Below are 21696 nucleotides of genomic sequence, written 5' to 3' on the forward strand. Positions count from 1 at the left end.
TCTACTATAAGTTGAAACATACTACGATAAATTGTGACACAATATGTCGCAGTGTCATATCTGTGTGAGCCACTTTCCGATCCAGCAGTTCGTTGGCATGCTTCTCTAAAGCTCTTGGGTAGTCTGAAAAGTCAACTGGGAAGCCAGAGGACATCCTTTTCACAGCAGCACTGGCGCCTGAATTCCACTCTAGCTCAACTTTCTCTGAATCTGAAAATAATGAATTTAAAAGAAAAGGGTAAGACTAGTAATATTCTTATTCTATTTAGGGATACACTATAAAATAATGTAATAAGATGTTTAAATTTATAGGTTGTACATGCAGATCATGCTTTTTGCCCCTACCATATCTGAGAAGAACTCTTTCTGAAACTGAGTTTCCATGAGTTGTTGCAGCTGAGCTTATCTGAAGATATCCTTTGGTCGGTGAATAATTAACCAATGCTTCAGTTCTAAGTTCTGTTTGCAGGCGAGGAATAGAAATGGTGCCTCTTAACATTGCCTCTTCCATTCCAGCATATCTGTGAAAGCAAAAAGTAAATGTGAATATAGAACATTTAACTCAAATTTTTACTTATGTTTCAGGAGCAATTTCAGCATCTAAATCTATAGAAAAGGCATAATAGGTGTTATAAAAAAATAAGATTGAATCAAACTTGTAAACTCTGTTCCAATTCAATTAATGTTTTCAGCTTCTGCTAGTTACTTTAGGAAATCTATGGTAAATCATCATAATGCTACTGTGCAGATACAATTATAATTCCATCTTAATTTCATAATACTGAAATGGATGGAAATATGTACCTGTCTTGGTAAAGTTGTACCTGAACCAAATTCTGAACTCCTTACTCAGGCTGAATTCTCTACTAAAGGGTACAGACTGTGGCCATGAATCATATAGAAACAAAACACTTGACAAAATATATTATGCCACTGGGCTTCATTTTCCTTTAGTCACATTTATTTTATATCTCTGTAACTTTGTTGACTTGAGCAAACTTCTAATATTATGTTAGTGCAAATGAAAGGGAATTGAGGTCCCTGACATCTGTCCAAAGCTCCCACTGATATCAGAGGCAATTCTGCATGAACAGCAAAGACAAAGACTCCCTGGGGCACCATCAAGATCACAGAATTCCATGGAAGATTGAGGTTTATTAAAGAATGTGATCAGCTCATTTCACTATGGGCTTGTGAGGCAGACAATTTTAGAAACCCTGGCAGGCTGAACATTTTTGTTAGCTCCCCTGTAGGTGTTCCCGGAAATATTCTCATCGTGAAGCGTGGGAATTTTTACAGGAAGCTCTCAGCTATTTTTGGTTTTGTCGCTTATTGAGTGTCATTAGATTTCTTCATGGGGAGATGTAATAACTTTTTTTTAGAGCCAAACATAACCAGTAAATGATAATACCTCTCTGAACAAACCTTGCCTTGTTTATATCCTTAGATTATCACACCTGCAATAACACTAGTACAATGTCATTCTTGTAGTCATGTGTGTGCAAACATGGAAGAACTAGCTCAAGGAAGCTGTAATACAAATTATATATATACATACAGTAGGAAAGATCAGTTGGTGTATTAGACATATTTATTTGATGTATTCATGTTGGATCACAAATAAAATACTTCAAGGGTTTTTAAAGAGAGTTTGAATGACAAGTTTATATGTCTCTCTATATAAGCAATTTCTCCAAAATGGGATAAAATTTCCCCAAATTTTCTACCTTCAATAAAACCTTCAGCTATCTTATTCAAAGGTATCTGTAAAAGTCGAAGTGGCTTTCTGAGTTACCTTATCTGGCCAGTAAGAGTAACTTCAGAAATCTTCTTGTTGTTAAAGTCTAAGACAAAAGTATATGCTTTCTTCCCAGAAATGGATTCATCAGTAATTCTGAAGTTTGTACCAAAGTCAACATCAACATCTGGAATGTGGACATCACTGGTCAAAATCTTTCTGTCTCTGTTGTACCTGAAGGTCAATGTGGCCTCATGTTGCTTTACACCTAGAAAATATAATGTACTTTGGTTATTTGCAACTATGGAATCTGTTTGGACTTTTCTTAAAAGGAGAATTAAAAAAGTATCAACTGGAAATTATACCACCCTGAAGATCTAACATAGCTTTTGATGAGTCCGAATCAGAAACTGGGTCGTCTTTTTTCGCCTCATCTTCTAAACCCATCATGGGCTAATCCACTAATCCCATCACTACTTTTGTTATGTGAACTTGCCATCCCACAGATTCTTCCTTTGAAAAATTTGCTGTTTATGTAGTTGTTCTCAATTTGTATGCTTTACTTCCGTTTTTCATCAGAAATGGCATTTTTCTCTTGCTTATATAGAACCCATTGACTTCTCTTCCTTCCTTCCATTTGCCTAAATCAAACTTTTATTTATATCATGGGGAAGCATTTTGGGGATAAAATAATCAGCCTCTGATCATGAAAATCTTGCATGAAAATCTTGATTGTACATATAAAATGAAATGGGAGTTGAAGTGTTGGCTTGTTTAGGTGTGAAAATGGTATTCTACTTTATACTTTAAAGAATTCTATTATGATTTATTCCTATAAATCTTTTTGCCATTAAATGACATGGTTGAAAACTGAGCTAAACCATATGTCTTTTTCAGACTCTTACCTTCTGCCTGGACAGCAAATTTTAAGGTGTCTATCAGGTCATTTCCCTCTCTCTGCAGGCCATAGTTTGCACTTGCAGAGTATTCCTTCACTTCGCCCGTGGACACTATTTCAACTTCAAATCTAAAGAAGAAGTAAACATACGTCTTGTAAATAACTATTTTGTCCATGACCAGAAACAGGAGCAGTCATACAGTTTTCAACAGCTCTCTTTGTGAGCTGCTCCTGGTGGTTTGTTTCTAAAGTTTTTAAAGGTAAGCTTTATGTGAGAGGGTAGTGTAGATACTAAGCCCTCAGAAGGAAGGTTAGTTAATACAAAATAAACATAGTTAAAGCTGATATGACTTACCTGGATTCTCCAGTCAAGGGATAATATGGAGCTGCCTCTGTGGCACTGGCATTAGAGTACAATAATTTGGTGCAGTAATTTAGACCAGCAATGAAAGGCTTGCAAGATGTCCAGGTTTCTCGATTCTCAATCAGAGGTGGAATCTCTTCCGTTTTGGCTGGAGACACCAAATGTAGAGTATTGCTGGAACAGAAAAGTGAACCATTTATTCCCAGGACAGGTGTTCAGACATTGTCCTGCTAATGAAGTTACTTTCTGAATAAAAATCACTTAAGGTAAGGGCTTAATGAAATAACATTTAGTGGTTAAATGATCACAAGTTTTATTATTATAATAATTATTATTGATAATTATAATTCTGTGTATTAAGCCATTTACCCTCTCTAAAATTAATGTAAGTAGGTCTTTTAAATTCACTCTAAAAATAGGTATCGCTATTACAATAATTTTATGTGAAAGAACACAAAATAATAGAAATTGTAAGAGTCTTGTTGAAAATCTCAGGAAACAGTGACAAATTAAAGAATCTAAGCCTTGACTCTCAGTCACCACTTATCTGGGCTATTTGCTTACCTTACAAAAGAAGTTATCACAGTTTTACAATGTATGGGATTTTTCTGGACCGAAAATTTTTCCATGCCTGCCCTAGCCTCTCCATTCCATCACAATAAAAACCAAGAAGAGATAGGAAGAACATAGCCTTGAAAGTTCTCATTCAGTTCTCATTACCTGATACTGAGGAGCTTTGTGGGAGTCTTTGGAGCAGGAATGCTGAATTTCAGATGTCCAGCTTTCATACTAACGTGTGCTTCAATTCCAGACTCATGGAATATATTAGAATTCATCTCCACACCACTTCTAGCAAATTCAGGCATGTTTATTCCCAGGTGTGTTACAAACTCAATTGCTACTGAAGGTTTAGCAATGAGTTCTGCTTGCATCTATTTAGTAAAAACAAAACATTATATTTATTTGCCCAATACACTTCTTATTTGTTTTATAAAACGAATGTAATATTCTTGATAAATTGGAGGTAGGTTTTATATAACTGATTTTGCTATTCAAAAAATTTGATTGCCAAGTGACATAAGCAGAGGGACCACATAAGTGGTAACAGTAATGTAACAAATACAGCAAGATGATAACACAAAGGAACCTTACTTACTTTAATGTAAAAGTACTCGTGCTTCAGAAAGATTTTGTGCATGGAGTTACTTGCATGTATTTTTAAATCTGAAGACAAGAGCCAGTTTTCCATTGTAAAAAAATAGCAATTTTCAAAAACAACGAGTAAACAATTTGACAAAAAAAGAAATGAATCCAAGATTTTAATTTCTCTAAACAGAAACCAGCTTATTTTCAAGCTTTTGGTTTGGCCACTACAGAAAGAAGGGACAGAATGCAAAATTCTGGAAAAGATTCCCAAGGTAACTAAAAGGCAACCAGTACTAAATTTGAGGACATATTTTTTTGTTTTTACTTAAATAGCATACATCGTGGAAAATTAAAAGTTTAGGTACTGAAACTATTGAGAAATTTATAGAAAATATTGACTAGAGAAAAATAGTTATTAAAACTGGAAAAAAGAATGGAAATATTGAGGTTTTTTTTTTTATTTTAACCAGATAATTCATTTTGTGTCATACCTTCTTTACTTGTTACAATTTTAAAATGTTTCCTATCAGATTAATAAATGTTTCATTTAACTCAATTTTCAATATTTCTTTTAACTGAAAATCAAAATTTTCACTTTGAATTGGCCACATCAAAATTTTTTATTAACTGTTTGGTTTTAACAGCAGATTCACATGCTATAGCTTTTGTACTATTCTCATTTGTGAGCCAGGAGAAATAAACAGAGATTAAAAGGATTATTTTTGAAAAGGTGATTAAAATACTTTTAATTCATAAATTTTATTATGACTGATACTTAATTTGCTATATGTATTACTTCTTACTTTAATGTAAATGTCATTCACAAATTAACTGGAGGCCTCTAAAAAGTAAGTTGTTTTTTTAATTTCAAGAGTATTTTGTATCCTTAAAATTCTTCTGGTGTTACAGTTTTATCCCTAAATGAGATTGTACATTATTAGGAGACAAAATAAAGACAGCTGTTAATACTTACACTTTTTTGATGAAGCTTCACAGCTACTTTGGCCCCAGGTGTTGCTATTCCAGACAAGGCAAACTTCAATTGTAAACCTGCTCCAGTTGGAAGCTCAAACTCATTGTCCATGAACATGTAGTGGACAAATACATCCCTGTCAACACCTTTTGAGATGGCTTGTGCAATCTGTGAATCAAACAAGGAAATGAACACTAACAAATATACACTTTGGAATATGTACATGTCATACTTTAAAAATTGATCATGGAATGACTGTAACTGTATAATCCAAAAATTAATTTCATATAGAGTACAAAACTTAATTTATACAGATTCCTTGCTTTAAAAAAAGTACTAAAGACTGTTTATCAAACAGCTTTAAACGAATACTAGATTTGATCACCTGCCTTGATACACACAGATGATCTACCTTGAGATACACATACAAAGGTAAATTGGTTTAGATAACATGTAGCATTCTGGCTTCCTCAAAGTCAATGGCAAAGCATTTTTTTACTGCAATGAAATAAGGGTTTTACCAAATATTCCTAAACTGTAATACATGTTCCTTTCTTTTAAACATGACAAATTATTGCTCAATATTAAGATACATTTTAATAATGAGACATTTACTAGTATAACATAATGGACAACAATAGGATTTTGGGCATTGTTCCAGTAGATATCTCAATCATACAATAAGATCTGAACCTTCTCTTTTTTCTTCCCGTCACCTGTCTTCCAGGTGGACCCCACTTGGTTATTCAGGAGTCTTCATAAGTTTCTCAGAGGCCTTCAGAGTAATGTATATATTTTATTTTAAATAATTTTGTTTTCATGCTGGTACCAAATATTCATTCTTTACGTCATAGATAAACACAACATAAATCTTAAAAAAATCTTGTAAAAAAAACCCCAAGTTAAAAATACACACTAGTGCATCAGAAACATACCGTTTCGGGAATAGTCTGAAGAGTTTTAATGCTCTTTAAAATCATGCTGCCCAGCAATTTGAAATCATTGAGTTTCATGTACCCAAGTTCTTCTCCCAGGATTCTCAGATATGCTTTTCCTTCAGGAGCTTCCTTGTTGACCAATTCTTTTATCAGTTTTTCAAGGTTAAGCATTATTCCTTTCATGAGATCCTGAAGATTCAGTCAGTAAGTAATAAAATGTCAGATAATCTGCACGTGCACTTCTTAAAGATTTGTCTCCAGACAAAGGCCCCTCCCACATACAATTAAGAAAAAAACATTATTAAATAGCATTAAGGATTTCTATTTTAGCTTACCAGACGAGGAGAAGGCTTATATACAATGAAGAGGGAAGTGCTGTAATTATTGTGTAAAGATAGGAATGCTGTGCTGCGCAGAGAATGTTTTCAAGCTGTACCTGATCCTGCTTGTCATCCTGGGAGTAACCGAAATAGTCAAAAAGCGCCTTGGAAACCTGCTTTGGCACTCTGCCGTCAACCCAGTACAAGGCCTTGCTTGCGGTGTCTGGGAAGAATCCCTTCTCTCCAAACAAAGCTTCCAGTGTTGGTTCAAACCCCTTTCCATCCAAGCCAAGCTGAAATGAACAGGACAATGCAATAACTGAGACAACTTCCCCACTTCTTTGGAGTTTTGCAACAAACAGACTTCCTGGGGAACAAACAAAGCATTTAAAGTGTATCCTACAAGTCTATGATTCTTAAGGGAAGATACAGAATACTAGGCCTTATGGTTAGTTTTATCTCTGTGGTGAGGTCCAACAAAAAACCTACACATAGGCTGCATCTCACTTAAAATCTACTATGACTACTTCAGCATGCCAGCAATGATTCATTAGCATGAAGTCAATTTGTTACAGATGGGTTCATTTCACTCTAAGCTGAGGCCTTTAATAACTCCAACAGGGTCGTCCATCCAGTCAGTGGCAAGTGACATCACAAAACGGATGGCTTGCTCTAAAACCTATTGAGATCAAACGAAAGTCCCCTTGTAAGCATAGTGACCTTTAAATTTCTCCCAAGGCTTGTAAAAACAATACATTATTCAGAGAAAGTTGTTATAAGCAAACAGAAATGAGAAAGAAAACAGCTGAATACTAGCAAAAGGTTTTGATAATTGTACCTCAAAGATATCGCTTGGGCCAAATCCATACACGTTCAGGGTGGTTTTCAGCATAGTCTCTTTAGGAACATAGCTGTTCGGATCAAATACCACATTTCCCTCTACTTTGGCAGAGACAGGATCAACTCCAGGTACAGAAACTCTTTTGGAAATCTGATAATTTTGTGAAAATTTTCTGAAATCTTTGGCTGTTGGAACCTGGTTTCCTTTCAGAGCTTCTTCAACTCGGCTTTTTAGCCTAGGAAAGAGGATAGTAATACAAATATGATCAGTATAGGTTCCAGAAACACATTTAGTCTTAGTTGAGGGATATCTTGTGTCACTTGCAGACATTCACACAACTGAGGTGACTGTAAATGGCTATCTCCCTGAACATAGTAACAGTAAAAATAAGACTTAAGGGAAAGACTGTAAGCTGGCTCTGCTCTGACAAAGCCATAGATTTACTCAGCTGGTGTGCTTGCTCAAACAAAGAAAAACAAGCAAACAAAAAACCAAGCACTGCTAAATAACTACAACTGCAATTACGGTCAGAACTTTGTTCTTACTAGGAGACCAGTATATAACTAAATTTTACTTACTCTTCAATGCCTACTTCTTCAGAGTCTAGGATGTTGGCAATGTGCGAGGCAACAAAGCTTTTCACTTGCTCGTTCTTCTCCTTTGTAAGGACTCTCAAAATCTTTGTGAGATCACTTGGGGAAGGATTTTTCATCAGTATGAGATATGCAGCTAGGCGTTTGTCTGTAGGTGCATCTCCTTCTTGGAAAGCTTTCAGAAGTGCTGAACGATCCTGTATAAATAGAGAAAGGTTTGCACTAATGAGCTGGCTAGTAGATGATACTGTTAAACTCTTTTGGGAACATATAAAGTGAAATAATTTCCAGGATGTAATTTCTTCAGGACCATGTAACTATTTCTATACCTTATTTCTATAACTGACCAAAAATGTTTCACTGAAGCTATTTTGATAAAGTTTCTTGTGACAGAAAATGTCATAGAAATTATGGTTTTGATAAAACTGATTTTCTTATCCTGTATCTGCCAGGTTACTTTTTTGTTTAGAATGTTGAGTTTTGATTGTTGGGAATCAGAATTGTTCTGGTTCGCAGACAGATTCTAGAATTTTGGAAAAAAGATCATTCAGTTTAGGAAAAGAGGGTGATCAAAATCTGCTGCTGCAGGAAAATTAAACATAGTTTGAAAATAAATAATAATAAAAAAATTAAATTGAATCTACGGACGTGAGCTCCAGGTGTTTCAAGGCTCCCAGACCCGTTAAGCCTTGTCTGGAAACAAGAGCTATGTTGTAGATACTGAAACTGTTTCACTATTCTAAGTGAAGTGCTCTGTGTAATGACACACATTCTGTAGGAGGTGCTTTAATGTCACTGTAATGTAAACATAAATCTAACCATTACTATTAATAACAATGACAACAAAATGCCAGTACAAAATAGGGACCTGACATTTTCTTAGCTAATTCCATTTAAATCCAGAGCAATTCGTCAGTTAAAACCACCTTTAAATACGTAGAACTCCATTTAAGACACTCTAACAGGAACAGATCCAAACTTCCCATTTAAACTGAGACTATCTATACAAAGCAACTGCATCTCAAAGGAGCAACACCACTAAGTCAGAAATCTAGAGAACTTCTCAGATATGTGGATGGAAATTTAACTAAAGGAATTCTAAAAAAGCTGGAGATGGATAAAAAGGAGATAGCAAAACTATGAAATAATAGGTATGTTTTTGCATATTCAATAACTTCTGTGAACAGTCAAGGTGGACTGAAGACAGTTTATGCCGGTTCTTGTGACCCAGTTTACCTCTTCAGTAATAGTCATTTTCCTGAATGCCTGGATGGCTGCTTTCTGAACTGAAAGTGATGCAGCTTCACTTCTGATACATGTCTTAAGGAAAGATTTCAGGTTGGGTTTAGCTTTCTCCATTACGGCACCCATGTTTCCAATAGCCTGTCGGTGATGGAAACACAGAAAGATATTAAACATTTATTCTCCACCAAGAGAAGTGCAGTAATATATGCACTACTATTTAAAATAATAGCCTGCATAAGGAAAGAAGGAAATAAAAATACCCGAAGCGTGAGGTATGTGAGTTCATCTTCCCCTGCGCAATCAGTGCCAAGCAGTGATACCATGAAGTCTGCAACATCTGTTATTTCCTCTGTCACAATCATCTTCTCATTGTAGAACCTAAACAGAGAAACACATTAGAAACAAAAGCAGAAAATGGGAAGTGCCTATTTATTTTTTATTCCCAAAGAGCAAATTCATGAGAATAACAAAAAAAAATTCTCAGGAAGTGACTACTTTTAGTGTATACTCTAAGCATTTTAATGTTTTCTTGAGGTTATTTTGTACAATTACATGCTGTCATTACTTACTTAGTAACAGAATGACTCAAGCCATAGAAAGAAGCTCTACTTGGCTGATACTGGGCCATGTTAAGAATTTCCCGTATTCTCTTCGGTGTTGGAGAAGGCAAAAGTCCCAGGGTATATGTGACCAGATCTACCACAACTGGATTCACATTTCCAGTTCTCAGTATTTGAAGGACTGCACCATAGCACTCTGGAGTCCCGCACTGAGTCAGGCCCTGAACTGTGATGGAGCTGAAAGGAAAAGCGATGACTTTGATTAATTAATTCCCTGTTTGCAGTTATCACCGCATGCTGCATGTTTGAAATAAACATTTCACAGGTTTATTAAGTTGTTTTAATGTAAATGACATATGCCTATGCGTGACTGGAAGCAAATCACACAGTAGTTTATCAAAAAGAAGCTTAGTTTTACAAGTTATGGTAATAACACAATTAGCTGTGAACAACAAGAAAGTATTAACAATACTATCATTACACAGATATATCTTTTTTTTCTCCACAACAGACTTTCCCAGAACTTTAAGTATTACAGTATAATATACTGAACCATATGGAGGCTCTAGCGCGTCTACAGACTGAGGACATAAAGTATGTGTAAATTGACTGAAGTCCAGCCAGGGCAGAAGAGTACGGGTGGGGACTGGAGGGCACAGTCAGACCAAAGAATTGTGCCCTTCCATGTCTCCAAAAATCTCAGTTTCAAAACTGTGTTCTTTGCTATAAGTCAGACTTGGGAGTTTGGAATTACAGTCATTGTCCTTGAGAATGAAAGATATTTGGCCATAATAACATATCCACCGTATCGTGCCTGGTATACACGGTTGGGATGGTGGTGGGGAGAAAAACCTTGTAGGGGGTTGTTATACTCTAATTTATAGTTCAGCTTCTCCAATAAGTTTGGAAGATTTGATGGGTGAATAATCAAAACAATATTCATAGAAGCCTTCATAGAAGGCTAGAACTTTCAAATCTATTTGAGTTCTTATACTGTTGTCATATATTTACTGTTAAATTAATTCCAAATAACTGAGCATTTCTGATGGAAAAATGTGAAATCCACATTTTTTTTTACTCTTTCTTTCTTCCTTTTTTTTTTTTTACTCTTTCTTCCTTATTTCTCTCCCTAGATAATTCTGATGATACTTATCTTTCTGAAAGATACCCTTTACATCTAATTAACCTCTAATTTAAAGCCATTTGCAGCAAATCATCAACATTAGAATGGATTTGCTATGTCATTGACATGTGGTGTACTTGCACAATGAACTGTTGTAACATACCTTGAAGTTTCCATCATCTTTGGTACAAGAGAGCCAAAAGTGGTGTTATGTAAACTTCTAAGTCCAGAAACAAATTTGTAAAAGAGCCTTGCTCTCTGCTGGTTCTGCTGGGAGGTTGTAAGTTTCTGCAGTTCCTGAAGGATTTTCAGAACAGAATCCCCCTGCCTAGGAAATTTGGCATCTATACTTTCCAGTGCAAGTCCTTTCTCTTCCAGTTCATCTAGCAATTAAAAAAAAAAAATGCATTCTTTATGTCATTATCAAGGACCTATGTTAATTCTTACCTTCTGTCATACATTCAGTATAAATATAAAATCTGTAGGTTGTTTTATATGAAAATTGTTGAAGTTTAACAGCTGAACAGTTTCTAAAAATAACGGAATGGAATTTAAATGTAAATGTTCCAAAAAATTAATAACAATGCCTATTTGCATAAAATCTTTAACATTTTCATAAAGATGATTCCTTACTACCTTTTATATTAGCACAGTTTGCTTTTTTAACTTTTAATGAATATATCTTAAGAGAAATATGTTATGACTAGGAATAACAACTGCATCTCAAATTATCATGTTTCAGAACCAAATGTATAGTAGTCGTCGACTGTTTACATGTGGCAGCTGAAGCTAAAAGTTGCATAAGAATTTATGGTTAGCTAAAAAGGGATCATGAAACTTATTTCTAATGAGATTAAAATTATTCTCCAAGTAAATTATAACTTTTTAATTATAATGAATAATTTCAAAATTAAAGTGAAACAACAAAGATTATTTAAAATTACACAGTGATTTTAAACTTTTCAGGTTTTTCCATTTTATAGCCCAATCTTATTCCTGACTAAATTGATCAAATGTCATTAAAAATTATAAATTTTTTTTTGTCCCATCAACTGCATCATTAATAAATTCACTGTTTAAAAAAAAATGTTGTCCCTGTATTTATATTTTGTCCCTGTATTTGCGTTATTGAGAATTTCAGCTATACCTCCATCAAAATTTCTGTTATTGATCTTTGGGGTATCTTCAAGCTTCAGTGTCTGGTTGACCTCTGTCATCACACCATAGCGATTTCTGGCAAACAAAGAAAAATTTAGTGCTTTAGTTGAGTTTAAATACCTTTGAGGTGTCTTGCCATGCCTTCTGCCTCCTTGAGAACAAAATGTATATTTAGGGATGAAGTCAGGGCAGAATGTGATACAACACCATTCAAAATTAATGTTTATAAAGAAAGGGTATCAATAAATAGCAAGCAACCTACTTGTATGAGGAAGGCAGAAACAAGTGTTTTTCACTGCAGACAGCATCCCTTATATGCCTTTTCTTTGCATCAATATTGTAATGACAGAATTGAGTGCTTCTTAGAAGGGTAGATAATGGGATGTTCTGTAAAATAAATAGTTAGGCAGTCATTTTACTGAATGGTATAGGAAACAAACATAGCTTTAAAGGCTGCCACAGTTTTCCTGTAATATTAACAGTTACAGCATATTGGAAACAAAGGTACATAACTGGAATCATTTTCACACAAAGACAAAATTGTGCCAGCATCAATCTTTAGTCTTAAATCTCTGCACAGCCAAAAAATCCCACTGAAATTTTCCCTCAGGCCTTACTGAGGTGTTTGGCTTAGTAGTTAATTCATGACTGATCCCCTGCTGCGTACAACAAAGGACTCCTTCATAGAAACCAGTCTGTAATTTTTAGAGTAGTTAAGGCTCCTCATAACAGCTGATGCTCTTTTTAATTTCACTCTTATTATACATACTTTAAAGATTTCTACAACAAGCTGTAAAGGTGGCAGAAATTATAACATGTGGGTTTTTAGTCTGATATGAAATCCCAATTTTTTTTTTAGGGAATACACTCAAAAGTACAGATGCCATGATACCAGGAAGAAACTTGCCAATATTCATGCAAGCAACTGCACTTGATCATTGTAGATTCACAGGTAGCCTGAGCAGCATGTCGAACCACCTACCATTTAGAACCCTCTCCTCCTGAACCTCACATACACATGAGAGTTTTGGTGATGTTTTACATGAAATGAGAATGTTGAGAATTTTGACCCACAAAATTAAAAATTTTGATATGATCTGATAGGTTATCATGCAACCAATAGTACCCACTCCATCTATGAAAAGGTCTCTCTTAAAAATTCATGACAAGAACATGAAAGAAGGTAATTGCACTCTTTCTCTGCATCTGTTTTTCTCTCTTAACTGCCAACAAAACCACAGTCTGATCTAATTCAAAGGTGCAGAAAATCCATTTAAGCTTTTAGACGATAAATACAAAATTTAGTGGTTATAGTAGTTGTTTAAGTGATGTGGTGAAAAATGTTATATGATCGGATTTTTAATAGTATACTTACTAGTCCCTTTACAATGGCAATAGGGCTGACATAATCTCTGATGGGACTGAAGTTGTCACAGGATTTCAGGTCCCTGTTAATTGAAATATCTTCTGCAACATTTCCTTTTCTAGATTTGAATTCAACTTCACTGTCACACTTTCCATATACAGTATCCTGGAAAGAAGAAATAAGTCAGTGTCTCTGTTCGTGCTCTCACACATTTTCTGATCTAGCAGGAAGGCATCCTTTCTCATCTGAATTTCCAGGTCTTTTGAAAATTATGTTCAGGAGTAACTCTACTAGGTGAGGTTTCTTCCATTTGTTAAGGAAATAAGGTGAATGCTTTCCAAAATACCTACCATGGAAATTGTTTTTACATTTTCTACTGTTTCTGTTGGCACAAGTAGAGCTGAGATGATCCCTCTCTTGAGATTCAGTACATTCAGAGGTTCATCCTTCTCTGGATACAGCTTGACTTTTGTTCCATCCTGCACGCTGAATTTTAGCTCATGTCTGTCCACAAAAAATCCCCAATGTTAGTATGAAATCCTGTTAAAGCCACCCAGTGAAGAACACGTTATCAATAAACTGCTGGGCTATAGCATCATGTTTATCTTGGTCTATCATTATTTACTATTCACTGTTGTTCCTATTACAGTATTACTATTAAAGCAGCAAAATTCTAACCAAGGACATTCTGATATCACCAGACTACGTCACCTAAGGACAAGCAAATATCAAGAGCAATGGCTGGAAGTTGGAATTGCACAAATACAGAGAGGAGATAAGTAAATTTTTAGAATGAGGTAATTATTAACTATTGCAATAGGCTACAAAATGATGGGAAGGATCCTCTACTAGTTGTAGTCTTTAAATAAAACCTTCATTGCTTTCTGAAAAACATATTTTAACACTGTCTCAAGCTGTTTTGAGATCTATGGCTTATGAAACAAGATGGAGTAGATACTGAGGCATTGAACCAAGCATGACGGTGCATGATTAAAACATGCACTGACAAGCACTGGAGACTATTTGGGTGGAGGAAGTAGTAGCAACAACTTGCAAAAGCAGATAAGTAAGGAAAAGATAAGTTGCATAGGTCATTAAAGATCATGGTAGGAAACCTGGACTTCAGTCTCAAATGCCCTTCTATTGCAGTCTTAGTACCATGTCAGCAAAGGAAAATTATCTTAAAATGGCTGCAGATAGCCTTTTGAGAATTTGCTTACAAGAAGGAACATTCCACTTGCAATAATCTTTAGGGGACTACCCAACAGTTTCCTGATATAGATGATACAAATGACAAAGACGTGCCAGGTGAAAATTCTGGATAGAAAAAACCCTTCCCTCCTAGCAAGTGAGAAGTGTGCCAAGTTAGCCCTAAATTATATCAAGGAGAGTTTTACTGTGGAACCAGCTTATAAATCTATCACGTTATCTTGAAATGTGTTCTATGCCTGAAAAAAACAGTCAGGGTGGACTGTAACACTGCAGCCTGTTCCATGTTAAGGCTACAGGTATTGATGATAATTGATATTGCTTACTTGGACATGGCATTTGCAAAGTCTTCAGAGTTCTTCGACTTTTTCAGCATGGCCCTTCCCTCAGTGTCAACACCAAAAGTCTCCCTCAGGGAGCAATGCATTGTCCTCAGGATGAAGTGGCACAGCTGTGGTACCTCCAGTTCAACCTGAAAACACAAATATGATGTGTTTATCCTTTTTTCATTATCATGCTTCCAGGATCATCCAGTTACAGTTTTGAAAATATGGTATTCCTTGGGTTTTGTAAAGTGTCAGAATCACCCTGCTAGCAGCTGTTGGGAAACATTCCAAAGTACTCTAAATAGCTTAAAACAATGAGGGAGAAGAGAAGAAAGCAGGCATTTGCTTGGCTAATGGCATGGAGTATACTACGTACATGGTAAACAAACAACTTAGGTTCTGAAAAATTATAATACTAGAAGAACTGTATGAAAACTTGAGTCATTACACTGACCGATGTTTAGACTCTGTCAGAACAGTGTGTGCTAACTAAAAAATACTTTCCCCAGTTACTCCATTTCAGAAAATAATTGATGGGAAAGTTTTGGGCAAGATGGAGGGACATTGGGTAGTTTAAAGGCCTGTGGGATGGGACCTTTTACTCCCACAGCCCTGATCCTGGTTGACTGTTACAGGCTATCAAGCCTGGAGAAGAGAAGGCTCCGGGGATATCTTATTGCGGCCTTCCAATACCTAAAGGGGGCCTACAGGAGAGCTGGGAAAGGACTTTTTACTCAGGCATGTAGTGATAGGACGAGGGGGAATGGCTTTAAACTGGAAGAGGGCAGGTTCAGATTAAATATTAGGAAGAAGTTTTTCACTGTGAGGGTGGTGAGGCACTGGAACAGGTTGCCCAGAGAGGTTGTTGAGGCCCCATCCCTGGAGGTGTTCAAGGCCAGGCTGGACGTGGCCTTGGGCAACGTGGTCTAGTGGGAGGTGTCCTTGCCTATGGCAGGGGGGTTGGAACTCGATGATCTTCAAGGTCCTTTAAACCTACACCATTCTATGATTCTATGATTCATGGCATCAATGAACTGGTTTAGTTCAACTTCTAGAATTGTTTGATGGACATTGGTAGACTCAGCCTGTGAGCTAAGGAAAACTGAACTACCAGGTCTTCCTGATCTCTCATGTAACAGTACAGCCAGATCAGGATTGAAATGCACTGGCACAGTGGTATGAAGGATTTCTGCCATCCTCAGTGCCTTCTGTCAAGGACAGGGAGGGCTTAGTCTTCAGGACTCTCAACATGTGCCTTTCCAAGGAATTATCTTGTTTGGAAAAACATTGAAGGATGGTCCCCAGCTGCCAGCTCCCATGTTATTCAGTATCCAGTCACAATCAACTGTATTTACTCTCTTTCCCTACCTTACAAGTAATTTTTGAACCACTTCGAGAATCTGCTGTTCCTGTGATCCCATTTGATGTTTCTGCTTCATATAAGTAAACATATTTTCTGAGGTGTTTAAATCTGGTTGCATCTTCTGCAATTGGAAAAACAAGAGTATTTTTATGACTCTGTTAGGATATGCATACGCCGAACCTTACAATACACGCTTAGTGTTGTGTAACTAAAATGAATGCCACGTATAAAGGAAGCACGAGGACCCTCCCACTATTTCCTTTTACAGAATAACTTTCAGACAAAGAAGTAATGCCTTCGTGTCAGCTGGACACTTTCTGAAGCATAAGACAAAACTTGTGGGGGAAGCATAAGTTTTGGGGCCCACTGCTCTGTTTGATGAGATCTAACAACATGACCCCATCTGGCCTTCAAACCATGCCCTATTAACATTAATGACAAAACCAGGAGAAAGCTTAAGACGTGGAACTGTTTTAAAAATTACCCTTTTGCTTCTAAATTAAACCAAACAAGTGGTAGCTTTCAAATTGGTAATAAAATGATTCATTTCAGCTGAGATTTTTCCATCAAAATTCAAATGCAAGAAGCTGCTTTATCTAAGTCACATGATTGAGACTGAAAGCACATAAACACAGAAAGAGCTAGAACACCAAAACTAGCATTCCTCAATACCACTGCACCTGAATCTACAGAGTATCTTTCAGCCTCAGATCCTTCTGCTCTAATTCACTGATTAGATCATCAAATTTTACTAGAGTAGACTCTTTTTAATGGAGATAAACTTCAGTTATATGAAAAGCATCCAGAACAAGGCAAAACCACTAAGTTATGAGTAAGATTAAGGCAGGAGGAATTATTTCTGGAGGTGTTTCTCTTTTTATCAGAGGAAGCCCTGAAACCTAATGGACTTCCTCAAAGGGATGAATTTCACCTGTGTTTAATTCGCTCCTGTTGCTTTCAGAGGCAATTCATCTGTAATTTTAAGCCCTAAAACCAGGAATGAATGTGGTAATAGAGACATAAAGAAAAAAAATATTTTGTCTCAGTGTCATATACAGGCATATGATCTCTTCTTTTGGTGTCTGGATTGCATAATGTAGGCCAAACAATGTCCTCAATTACAATTCACTCCCATTATAACTGCAGGTATCATTTTAAACTAAAAATACAATGATTAGGCACTTTAAGTGACTGTGTTAGAGCAGTTACTGTTAGTGACTCTGTTAGAGAAATTACTGCTCCCTCTGTTTAGACTGAGCAACTCAGTAGGATTGTGAGGTGGTTGTGATGCTGTGTGAAAAGCAATTTCCTAAATTGCTCCCCTGTGGTTATTTGTGACCGTCTGAACGTATCAGAATCCTGATCTACTTTTATAGGAAAAAAAAAGGTAAAGTCATCCTGGTGTAAACCCACATGTCTATCATCAAATCTGTATGATTTTGCCTGCCGATAGCTGCCATGAATGGAGTTTACTCTTCCTTTTTTATAAAATATTTGTCATGTCAGGAGCCAATGGCAATGCTACCTTACCCTTTATGTCACAGAATTGCATACTTAGAGAGAAGAGTAGAATAGTACTATATACACCTCGTATTTCCCTCTTGGACTATCACTTTTATAAGTTTTACATACTTCAATGGTGTTTTAACTGAGATAACTTTCATGTAATTGCTAAACAGAATGAATATAATTAATAATAGCTATCATACAATAATCAGCATCTTACAAACATTTGAAAACTTAATTAAATTATCTAATTAACCTTAAAATTAACTACTATAAAAAAATTCAACACTATCCCTGTCACTTTTGGCTATCCTGGACTATAACATTGCTTAACTGTACATTCTCAGAAATTTTCACACTACCAGTATCTACTATGCTAAAGCCAAAAGGCTAATTATTGCTTCATTTCCTGATTTTAAACAGAAATAAATGGACAAAGAATAGGGAAATGCTAAGATTAGAAATGTAAATACCAAATAATTTATTGTATCAAAAATACACGAGAAATGAAGCCCAGAAGTCATTGAATTTGTTCAGGCAGTTGAAACAAACCCAATTGCCTGGAGATGGTGCTAAAGCATCCGACAAGGGAAAAAAAAAACCACCACCTGAAGATCCAAAGGGACAAAGAACAAAACAACTCATTTGGTACTTTGACCCTATGGGGGAACATTATGTATCTAACCAAGCAGTCAGGGCCAGTCTGAGTTCATTATAAAGATAGGGCATAAAGTCAGCATTTCCTGAGTCTCGACTTGTTTAAAGAAATTGCTGTCCTTGCTGACAGAGTTGATGATTTATTCTACAGGTATTTAGCTAGACATGCAAGTGCAATTCTCTGGGTTTAGCAGTTACTGTGAAGGGTAAATGAGAACTGAGATTCAGCCCACGGTAAAGTGTAATGTACATAACCTCACTGCTAAAGCTTCACATCTGATAAACAGGGATTTCTAGATTAAGGAATTCACACCTGACAATTTAGAAATCAAAGAAACAATGGAAAGTAGTTTCTTAATGGGAGCTTTTGAAAAGTTTAGAAACTCAACCTCAGCTTCTCTGATCTTAGGAAACTTTTGAAATTCTTTGAGCCAAGCCTTATGGATAATTAAATGCCTAAGATAAACAGCAATAAAGACTTCAGAATATTGCCATCACTTTTGTTTCAGTTATTTCAGAGGAAGATATTTATGAAACAGGAAAAGTCAGGCTTTGAAATATGTATTCAGTTAATATAGCAACATAAGATAACAAAAGCAAATGCAAGAAATCATTTACTTGAACATCCTGGATTTCCACTGTCAGGTGTTTCTTCTTCTGTAAAGAATAAAAAGAAGAATTAAAAGCTGGAAAAGCAGTTTCTAGTATAAAACAAGGGCTATGGAAATATAAACGGAAATACTACACTTTCATTTTAAGACCTTTTTTAATTCATACCAACTTTTGATGTAGTCTGGCACACTGATGTAAATAACAAAGCTACTAACATTGACAGTCAGAGTCACATCTAAAGAGAGTTACAGCAGTTGCCTTGATATTGGGAACCAAGACCTCAGAATTGGATCTTTAGGTCACTGAATTAAACTACTTTTCTTTAAACTGAGAAGGATCAGTTTCTAGGTTAATGAGTATTTTTAAAAGCCCTACGTTATATGAAGTAGTTTATAAATGATGGGAACAAAATGTAGAGGTAGACAGATGAAATGTACCATATAACAAGGTTTACTTCAAAATTTTAGTCTATTTGAGCACACAAAAATACTGCATAATGGATGAATGGCTATATTTTGCTTGTTGTACATTTAAAAAAGGACAACTGACAATTAATACTACAATTGTCTGCTATGAAATCTTTTCTAATATTGAGAATTCATTCTTTGGAGGAAAAGAACACTGATTGGAAGCCTATTCAAGTTAAGTAGAAACATTTGCTCCAATCTTTCTTAGGTATGTCCCACATGACTCTATTTAAAATAAAATAAAATATAATCTAGTAAATTTGCTGCATTCATTTGATGCTATGTCATTCTTTGGGATACCACACATAAATGCCAGCACTTTTCAAAATATTCTCTGCAGACTTTCCAAGTTTTCATTCTGGGAATTCTGAGGTTGACCACTCTATAGAAATACGTTGTAACACTAGTTACAGTAATAGCAATAGCAACAGTAATACTACTATTACTATTACAATAGTAATAACATTAATAATAACCATTAGAAACAAGTGCATCCTTTAAAATTGTATAACATCAGTCGACAACAGAATGGTAGTTGAACAAAGGTGTATTAATGATGAATTTGATCTACATATAAAACTGGACCTGCGGAACTGGCCCCAGACTCACTGTCCTTCTTAAGGTTCCTGAAGTTGTAAGTAACACTACAGTGTCATATTCTAAAAAGCCACTTCTTGGGAAGCAAGCATAGCTCACAATCCACAGCACCATATTGATCCAGGCTGTCATTTCTGATCTTAGGAATAAAACCTGTACTGGCCTACTTCTTTTACTACTACTACTGATGGCTATGCCCCTTTAACACAAAACTGTATTTCAAATGTCAATATTGCCTGCCAAATACATTTTGCTTTATTGCTCTCCGTCTTCATATTTTCTGCAAAATAGGTTAGCAACAGCTGGGATAAGTCTATATGGTATCTCCAAGCTACAGTATCTCCATGGGGGTTTAAAAGGACAGCCTTACAGAAAAACAATTAGGCCAAAACAAATCATGTGAATTCCTTATAAGTTGCAAAATACATTAAATCTGATCAAAAGACACTATGCCACATTTGTGATTTCTCTATGTTGGGATCCTCCTATGATTGCACAGTCCTACAAAGGGAAGAGATGACATCTTTGCCTTGCTTACCCTCTCTAATCCTATAAGCCGTTGTCCTGTTGATTTTCGCTTTATATTGTTTTAATGGGTTCATAAATAAAGCAGTAAAAAGCACTAATATAAAATGGAGTACTTACGTGTGAGAACACCACTGCTTAGCAGCAGTGAGAGCAGCAAGAGCTGCACAGGGCCCATGGTGAGCCCCGAACCCTCTTGCTGCTCTTTCTTTTCCTCTGTTTTTCCTTCCCTCCCCTCTTCACCTCTTCCCTACCGCCTCAGAGGGAGAATGAGCCTTCTGACTTGGACCTCCATTTATATAGTCTGTAGCAAGCAGCTGAGGCAAACGGTTTAGAAAGCTCAGAGCAAATTGCCAAAGGTCCAAAGGTGAGAGTCCCAGATCCTCACTGCGCTCCAGACAATGCTCTGCTTTGGTTGCTGGGAGTCCCTGAAGGCAGAATACTGAGCATATACTGGAGATAAGTCACTCTTCCAGTTCCTTGGTTTTTTTCTTTAACAGAGATTTAAAAGCAAAATCCCTCAGCTACAGACTCTGACAATGTATTCAACTAAATTTCCCACGTCTACATAAGAACGATTACAGTGCATAAATTATAGCTGGAAGAAATGATCACTGCAGTGTGCTTTCAGTATAGATGTTGGGAGGCTTAAGGGTATGAGCTCTTGAGAAAATGAGAGTATTGTGCAATTTAGACATCTTCCCTTTATAGGCAGGAGAACAAATAAGAGTTTTTCCTTTGTTGTACCAAAATTTGTCATATACCTTTCTAAAAATAATTGTACATTTACTTGCAATATTCTGGTAAATCGGGTCATGTTCGTGTTGAAAGTAAGGTCTTTTGTTTCCTTAGATTAAATTTATTTTGTTTGCTAATAATAGCAAAAATATGAAAATAAGATGATAAAATTTATCTGAATGAAGAGGGTAAACTTATGAAGAAGATAAACCTAATTAAAACACAAAGTACTTTTTAATGAATGTTTATATTGGTAAAAAAGATTGATTTTATATCATGAGAAATTCTAGTAGTTTGAATTCTCTCTCAGATCTATCAAAGCTAATTGCAGTAAAAAATTGACTATGGAAATACTTAAGAACATTTTGTTCAGTAAATTTAATTTTTCTATATCTGATCAAATTGAAATGTTTTGACATTCCCAAATCAAAAT

The 21696-nt window shown here is 35.8% G+C and overlaps 1 protein-coding gene across 1 annotated transcript in view; it reads right to left on the reverse strand.

The window, feature by feature from the left end:
- The window catches only part of APOB (apolipoprotein B), a gene marked incomplete at both ends in the record, with an annotated part of 37192 nt that extends 16489 nt beyond the window's left edge, over positions 1–20703 (reverse strand). The window contains 23 exons of the mRNA XM_082480805.1: positions 23–210; positions 346–521; positions 1796–2006; positions 2644–2765; positions 2992–3174; positions 3721–3932; positions 5120–5287; positions 6055–6246; positions 6494–6670; positions 7216–7453; positions 7797–8008; positions 9048–9194; positions 9317–9434; positions 9626–9853; positions 10903–11122; positions 11887–11972; positions 12160–12284; positions 13273–13428; positions 13614–13767; positions 14799–14944; positions 16167–16282; positions 18943–18981; positions 20646–20703. Coding sequence (XP_082336931.1) covers positions 23–210; positions 346–521; positions 1796–2006; positions 2644–2765; positions 2992–3174; positions 3721–3932; positions 5120–5287; positions 6055–6246; positions 6494–6670; positions 7216–7453; positions 7797–8008; positions 9048–9194; positions 9317–9434; positions 9626–9853; positions 10903–11122; positions 11887–11972; positions 12160–12284; positions 13273–13428; positions 13614–13767; positions 14799–14944; positions 16167–16282; positions 18943–18981; positions 20646–20703 — 3672 coding nt within the window. The remainder of the gene's footprint in view (positions 1–22; positions 211–345; positions 522–1795; positions 2007–2643; positions 2766–2991; positions 3175–3720; positions 3933–5119; positions 5288–6054; positions 6247–6493; positions 6671–7215; positions 7454–7796; positions 8009–9047; positions 9195–9316; positions 9435–9625; positions 9854–10902; positions 11123–11886; positions 11973–12159; positions 12285–13272; positions 13429–13613; positions 13768–14798; positions 14945–16166; positions 16283–18942; positions 18982–20645) is intronic.
- Between the last annotated feature and the right edge of the window lie 993 nt (positions 20704–21696).

The sequence above is a fragment of the Vanellus vanellus genome, assembly GCF_965231255.1.
Source record: "Vanellus vanellus genome assembly, chromosome: 3".
In the NCBI taxonomy this organism is placed as follows: domain Eukaryota; kingdom Metazoa; phylum Chordata; class Aves; order Charadriiformes; family Charadriidae; genus Vanellus; species Vanellus vanellus.